An 8000-nucleotide genomic window follows, 5' to 3' on the forward strand; every position below is an offset into this window, starting at 1 on the left:
CAGATGCATTATGTGCAGGACAAGCTGTTTGTGGGGCTGGAGCCCTTCTGTCAGTGAAATATCGAATTTTTTACTGTAATATTTTCATTTAAAATTTGCTTTAATTATTTAATTTCTTTACAGATGCATTATGTGCAGGACAAGCTGTTTGTGGGGCTGGAACCCTTCTGTCTGTCCTCAGTGAAATATTAATTTTTTTACTTTAATATTTTTATTTAAATTTTGATTTAATGAATTTCCTTCCAGATGCATTATGTGCAGGACAAGCTGTTTGTGAGGCTGGAACCCTTCTGTCAGTGAACTATTAAATTTTTTACTTTAATATTTTTATTTAAAATTTGCTTTCATTTATTTGTTATTTATTTACAGATGCATTATGTCCAGGACAGATTGTTTGTGGGGCTGGAGCCCTTCTGTCAGTGAAATATTGAATTTTTGACTGTAATATTTTCATGTAAAATTTGCTTTAATGAATTTTTTCTTTCCATACAGATGCATTATGTGCAGGACAAGCTGTTTGTGGGGCTGGAGCCCTTCTGTCAGTGAAATATTGAATTTTTGACTGTAATATTTTCATGTAAAATTTGCTTTAATGAATTTTTTCTTTCCATACAGATGCATTATGTGCAGGACAAGCTGTTTGTGGGGCTGGAGCCCTTCTGTCAGTGAAATATTGAATTTTTGACTGTAATATTTTCATGTAAAATTTGCTTTAATGAATTTTTTCTTTCTTTGCAGATGCATTATGTGCAGGACAAGCTGTTTGTGGGGCTGGAGCACGCTGTCCCCACGTTCAGTGTCAAGGAGAAGGTGGAGGGGCCTGCCTGCTCCTACCTGCAGCACATCCAGATTGAAACTGGTGCCAAAGTCTTTCTTCGTGGGAAGGGCTCGGGTTGCATCGAGCCAGCCTCAGGCAGGGAAGCCTTTGAACCCATGTACATCTACATCAGGTGTGGGGGAGTTTTAAAGAATCGTTAAAAATCAATTAAAAAAAAAAAATCCTGTGGAAATGTATTTTAAAATCCCAGGAGAAATCAAAAATCAAAAAAAAAAATCCCATAAAAATTTAAAAATCCCATAAAAATAAAAAAAAATCCTGTGGAAATGTATTTAAAAATCCCAGGAAAAATCAAAAATCAAAAAGAAATCCCGTAAAAATCCATTTAAAAATCCCATAAAAATAAAAAAAATCCCGTAAAAATCCATTTAAAAATCCCATAAAAATAAAAAAAAAATCCCATAAAAATCCATTTAAAAATCCCATTAAAAATCAAAAATAAAAAAAAAAACCCGTAAAAAACCATTTAAAAAACCCATTAAAAAAAAAAAAAAAAAAAAAAAAAAAATCCCATAAAAATCTATTTAAAAATCCCATAAAAATCAAAAATAAAGATCCCATAAAAATCTATTTAAAATCCCATAAAAATAAAAAAATCCCGTAAAAATCCATTAAAAAATCCCATAAAAATCAAAAATAAAGATCCCATAAAAATCCCATTTAAAATCCCATTAAAAAATCAAAAATAAAAAATATCCCATAAAAATCCATTTAAAAATCCAATAAAAATCAAAAAAAATCCCATAAAAATCCATTTAAAATCCCATAAAAAATGAAAAAATAAAAAAATCCCTTTAATAATCCTATTAAAAAATTTTAAAAATCACATAAAAAAATCCATTTTAAAATCCCATGAAAAATTTAAAATAAAAAAATCCCATTAAAATCCATTTTTAAAAATCCCATTAAAAAATCAAAAATACAAAGAATCCCATAAAAATCCATATTAAAAAATCCCATTTAAAAATTCATTTTAAAAATCTCATAAAACCATTTAAAAATCCCATTAAAAATCAATTTAAAAAAAAATCCATGTTAAAAAATCCCATTTAAAAATCCATTACAAAAATCCCATGCATTTTTAAAAATCCATTTTAAAAAATCCATTTAAAGTAATCCCATTAAGAATCCATTTTTAAAAAATCCATTTAAAAAATCCTCATAAAAACCATTTAAAAAACCCATTAAAAATCAATTTTAAAAAATCCCATAAACATCCATTTAAAAAAAATCAATTTTTAAAAAATCCATTTAAAAAATCCTCATAAAAACCATTTAAAAAACCCATTAAAAATCAATTTTAAAAAATCCCATAAACATCCATTTAAAAAAAATCAATTTTTAAAAAATCCCACAAAATTGCATTTTAAAAAAATCCCATAAAAAATCAAATTTTAAAAAATCCCATTTCAAAAAAATCCCATAAAAATCCATGTTAAAAAATCCCATAAAAATCCATTTTAAAAAAACCAATTTTTAAAAAATCCCACAAAATTGCATTTTAAAAAAATCCCATAAAAAATCAAATTTTAAAAAATCCCATTTCAAAAAAATCCCATAAAAATCCATGTTAAAAAATCCCATAAAAATCCATTTTAAAAAAACCAATTTTTAAAAAATCCCACAAAATTGCATTAAAAAAAAATCCCATAAAAAATCAAACTTTAAAAAATCCCATTTCAAAAAAATCCCATAAAAATCCATTTAAAAAATCCCATTTAAAATCCATTTTTAAAAAAAAATCCCATAAAAATTCAAGGTGTAACCATAACGTTGTTAGGGCAAAGAAACATCTCCCAAATTCAGCAGAAAGCTTTGTCCTAACGAATTTTTAAATTTTTTTTGTATTTTTTCAGTCACCCAAAGCCAGAAGGTTTGGCAGCTGCTAAAAAGCTCTGTGAGAACCTGTTGCAAACAGTGAGTAACTCTTAAAAATCTGAATTTTCCCAGCCTTTGTAGCTCTGGGATGTGCACTGAGGAATTTTTTATTTATTTTTTTAATTAAAAAATTAATTTTTTATTGTTTTTACACAATAAAAATATTTTATTGCTTTCAGCAAAGCTGTTGGTGCTCACAGATTTTTTTTCCTCCCAAGGGTTGCTAATTTTTGTACAGAATTTCTCAGGAAGGAGCTGAGAATATTGGAATTTCAGTGAAAAAAAAAAAAAATTTTTTTTCCTCCCAAGGGTTGCTAATTTTTGTACAGAATTTCTCAGGAAGGAGCTGAGAATATTGGAATTTCAGTGAAAAAAATAAAATGCAAAATGGTTCTTGAGCAGAACTGGGGGTGAGGATGGAGGAATTCCTGAGTGCAAATAAAAACCTGATTTTTCCTGCAGCTTCCTCTGCTCCAGGGAAAATCAAGTGATTGGTGTAGCAAAGAAATGAGGAAATATTTTATTTATATAGACAGAGAATCTTTAATTTCTCAGCTTCCTTTTTATGGATAAAAATCAAATCCTGGAGAATCAGCTGATACAATAATAAGATAATGGAGTTACAATAATAAGATAATTGAGGTATAATAACATAATGGAGTGTGGGCTAGAAAATTTCTTTTGAAAAATATTAGGAAGTTTTTTTCTTCTCTGTATTGAAGTAATTAATGAGTTTGCCATTCTCTTCCAATTAAAGATTATCCCATAATTTGCAGATGTGCCGAGGCCAGCAGGAGCAGGGGGTGTCCATGGGGTGGGTGCTGAGCTTTGGGGTGCTGCTGTCCTGGGCCTGCAAGCAGCGTGGGGTGGGGAAGCACAGCAGGGCTGATGGTTTTCATTGTTGGTTTTATTTTTCATTTTTATTTCAATTTTATTTTAATTTTTATTTTTACCCCCTGCAGCTGCAGCGGTTCCTGCAGCACACCCGAGCTCTCCTCTCTCTCCCTGCAGGTTTCACGCAGCCGGCCTCCGTCAGCAGCGTCCCCTCCCAGCCCTCCTACTACCCGTCCAACGGCTACCAGGCCGGCTACCCCGTGCTGGCCCCTCCTCAGCAGCCCGTGCCGCCCCCCTTTGGGGTGCCGGGGATGGTGCCCCCCGCCGTGCCCCTGCCTGCCGGGGTGCTGCCGGCGCTGCCCGCGGCCGTGCCCCCCGTGCCCACGCAGTACCCCCTAGCTCAGGTGCAGCCTGCAGCCGGCGCGGCCCAGGTACTGCCCGGGGCCTGGGGGCGGCTGCTCTTGGGTGGTTGGTTTGTTTGGGGGTTTTTGGGAGGGGGGAGGGTGGTTGGGTTTGTTGTTGTTGTTTAGCTGAGCCTTCGGGGCAGGGGAATTGCTGCGTTGGCAGCTTCCTGCTGCAGTTTTTGTATTCTGTCCTTCATGTTCTGTCCATCATGTTCTGTCCTTCCTGTTCTGTCCTTCATATTCTGTCCTTCATATTCTGTCCTTCATATTCTGTCCTTCATGTTCTGTCCTTCATGTTCTGTCCTTCATGTTCTGTCCTTCATATTCTGTCCTTCATGTTCTGTCCTTCATGTTCTGTCCTTCATGTTCTGTGTTTCATGTTCTGTCCTTCATGTTCTGTCCTTCATATTTTGTCCTCATGTTCTGTGTTTCATGTTCTGTGTTTCATGTTCTGTCCTTCATGTTCTGTCCTTCATGTTCTGTCCTTCATATTCTATCTTTCATATTTTGTCCTCATGTTCTGTGTTTCATGTTTTGTCCTTCATCTTCTGTCCTTCCTGTTCTATTTTCCATGTTCTGTTTTTCCCATTCTGTCTTTCCCATTCTGTCCTTCATACTCTATCCTTTGTATTCTGTCCTTCATATTCTATTTTTCATGTTTTATTTTTCCTATTCTATCTTTGCCATTCTATCCTTCCTGTTCTTACTTCTCCTGTTCTTACTTTTCCTGTTTTTCGTGTTCTATTTATCCTGTTCTATCTTTCCCACTCTATCCTTCATATTTTGTTTTTCCTGTTCTATTTTCCCTGTTCCGATTTTTCCTTTTCTTAGTTTTCCTTTTCTTACTTTTCCTGTTCCTGTTTTTCCTGTTTCTGTTTTTCGTGTTCTATCTTTCCCACTCTATCCTTCATATTTTGTTTTTCCTGTTCTATTTTTCCTGTTCCTATTTTTCCTGTTCTTACTTTTCCTGTTCCTGTTTTTCCTGTTGTGTTTTTCCTGTTCTATCTTTCCCATTCTAGCCTTCATATTTTATTTTTCCTGTTCTATTTTTCCTGTTCTTACTTTTCCTGTTCCTGTTTTTCCTGTTTCTGTTTTTCGTGTTCTATCTTTCCCACTCTATCCTTCATATTTTAATTTTCCTGTTCTATTTTTCATATTCTGTTGTCCATGTTCTGTTTTTCCTATTCTGTCTTTCCCATTCTATCCTGCCATAGTTGTTCAAACAAGTCCACACTGGAGCAGATTGCCTGTCAAGTGCAGGGTGACAATCAAAGCAGAGCTCAGCCAGGTGCCAGAAGCAATGTAGGCAACTGTGGAAGTATCAACCTCACTTGCACTGACTCGTTCTTTTCCTGTTCTTACTTTTCCTGTTCCTGTTTTTCCTGTTCTGTTTTTCCTGTTCTATCATTCCCATTCTATCCTTCATATTTTAGTTTTCCTGTTCTATTTTTCATATTCTATTATCCATGTTCTATTTTTCCTATTCTATCTTTGCCATTCTATCCTTCCTGTTCTGTTTTTCCTGTTCTATCATTCCCATTCTATCCTTCATATTATAGTTTTCCTGTTCTATTTTTCATATTCTGTTGTCCGTGTTCTGTTTTTCCCATTCTATCTTTCCCATTCTATCTTTCATACTCTGTCCTTCATATTCCATTAATATTCAATTCCTGTTATTCATATCCTGTTCCATATTCATATTATAAACCACGCCTGTCCTCCTGACAGCATTTAGGACATTTTCAGGGCTTGGGGAGTCAATTCCATTTCTGAGGAGCACATCACACTCTGTGCTGCCCCTGTGTGGGTGCCTGAGTTTAAATTACAGCTGGGGATTGGTTGGGGGTGGGAGCACTCTAAATTAAATCCTTCCACTGTGAATTTTCCTCTAAGTTCTCTCAAATCTGGAGGAACCATTTGTGTGTTGTATGCATTGAATGAATAATTTACCAATTTCTTGTGTTTTCTCTGTGACTTGTGCCCGGCAGAGTCCTCTGAGTGCTCCCTTCCTTCCTGCTGCCCCAGTAAAACCCAGCATGCCCACTGGAGCCCAGCCCCAGGTGCAGCCCCAGGGCCAGAAGAGACGCTTCACGGAGGAGCTGCCTGACGAGAGAGAGTCAGGACTGCTGGGATACCAGGTGCAATAAAATCAGCAATTTTCCTTCCCTCCCAGGCACACAGCTGGGCTGTTGCTGGCCCGGCTCCTTGGAGCACTTGTGCAGAGGGCAGTGCTTGTTCCAAAGCTCAGGGCCCACCTTTTGGTGTCTCTGAGTGGATGCACTGCTCTAAAATTGTGATTTTTTAACTCATTTCAGCTGCTTTCCTTCCCTCAAAGATGAGTGCTGCATCCACATCACAGACGTGACAAAAGCGTGGGGCTGCTTGGCCTAAAGAGAAATTATTTGGGGCTTTGTTGGAATTTTTGGGGTCTTTAGGTGGGCTTTTTGAGGGAGGGAAGTGTAATAACTTCTAGTTTTTCCCATTTACCTTGCAGGTTGCACTTGAGAGGATTTCAAGAAGCCTAGTTTAAAAGTTAATTTATTTAGGTAGCTAGATGACTTTTAAGAAAAATAATTTTTAGCTAGTTAGATGATTTTAAGAAAAATAATTTTTAAGTAGTTAGATGATTTTAAGAAAAATAATTTTGAGTTCTTGCCTTTTGCATGTGAGCAAAGGGAGTGTCTGTAAATGTTTCTCTGGTGCTACACCCCTGCCACGGGCAGAGCCCTTAATAAAAGCTTTTTAGAGCTAATTTCAGAATCTCAAGCAGATTTCTGTGCTGTGAGGTCAGCTCAGCAGTCAGAATTAGCTGATTGAGGAGGTGGTAGGTGCTCCATGAGGGGAGCAGCTCTTTTTATTGTCCTGAAGCACTGCTGAGCTGGAGGAGCTGCTGAGCAGTTCTCCAGAGTGCTGCTCAGGCCTGTTTCCCACCACTCAGATCATTTTAGGAGAAAGCTGCCCTCAGATCATTTTAGGAGAAAGCTGCCCTCAGATAATTTTAGGAGAAAGCTGCCCTCAGATATTTTTATGAGAAAGCTGCCCTCAGATAATTTTAAGAGAATGCTGCCCTCAGAAAATTTTAGGAAAAAGCTGCCCTCAGATAATTTTATGAGAAAGCTGCCCTCAGATATTTTTAAGAGAAAGGTGCCCTCAGAAAATTTTGGGAAAAAGCTGCCCTCAGATATTTTTAGGAAAAAGCTGCCCTCAGATATTTTTAGGAGAAAGCTGCCCTCAGATAATTTCAGGAGAAAGCTGCCCTCAGATATTTTTAGGAAAAAGCTGCCCTCAGATAATTTCAGGAGAAAGCTGCCCTCAGATATTTTTGGGAGAAAGCTGCCCTCAGATAATTTTAGCAGAAAGCTGCCCTCAGATAATTTCAGGAGAAAGCTGCCCTCAGGTATTTTTTAGGAGAGAAAGCATTTTGTGTAACAGTGGTGCTTAGAGATGCCTTCTGCTAGTTGGCTCTGCAAGGTTGGGTTTCCTAACAGTATCATTAAGGAGCTGTAGCTTTTGTTGTAGTGGTAGATTTGCTAATGCCGTGTGTTTTTCTGCTCATAGCATGGACCCATTCATATGACTAATTTAGGTACAGGCTTCTCCAGTCAGAGCGACATCCAGGGGGCCGCGGCGAAGGCAGCGAGTTCCTCAGGAAAGGAGAGAGAGAGGGACAGGTGAGTGAGGAGCCGTGGGCAGGTTCTGCTGCAGGGTGGGTTTGGTGTTCTCTTGGGGATTGGGCACTGCTTGGTTCTGGGTTGGTTTGTTTTCTGGTTTGGGTTGGGTTTTTTTAAGGAGAAGGGATGCAAGGGCGACCTTTTGGTGCTGCAGAGTGGAAATGGCTTCGTTTCCACTGCGGCCTGAGTCGTCGTGTGGCTCTGGTGTTCTGGCACTGTCACACGTGGCACTGTCCTGGCCCCAGCACAGACCTCGAGGGCCAACACTTGTTACTGCTTCTGTCTTGGGCACTGAGCTGCTGGGAACTCCTTGGATGTGGCCATGCAGGCAGACCCTCACCCTCTAAACATCCATCCATCCATCCATCCTCCATC

General features: G+C 37.7%; 1 protein-coding gene across 1 annotated transcript in view; it reads left to right on the forward strand.

The window, feature by feature from the left end:
- KHDC4 (KH domain containing 4, pre-mRNA splicing factor) overlaps positions 1–7656 on the forward strand; it is a 22343-nt gene extending 14687 nt beyond the window's left edge. Inside the window, 5 exon segments of the mRNA XM_041405564.1 lie at positions 739–950; positions 2695–2755; positions 3679–3981; positions 5943–6092; positions 7513–7656. Coding sequence (XP_041261498.1) covers positions 739–950; positions 2695–2755; positions 3679–3981; positions 5943–6092; positions 7513–7629 — 843 coding nt within the window. The 3' untranslated portion in view covers positions 7630–7656.
- Positions 7657–8000: the final 344 nt, after the last annotated feature.

Source organism: Onychostruthus taczanowskii, unplaced genomic scaffold (genome assembly GCF_017590055.1).
Source record: "Onychostruthus taczanowskii isolate IOZ18803 unplaced genomic scaffold, ASM1759005v1 scaffold233, whole genome shotgun sequence".
Taxonomy (NCBI): Eukaryota; Metazoa; Chordata; class Aves; order Passeriformes; family Passeridae; genus Onychostruthus; species Onychostruthus taczanowskii.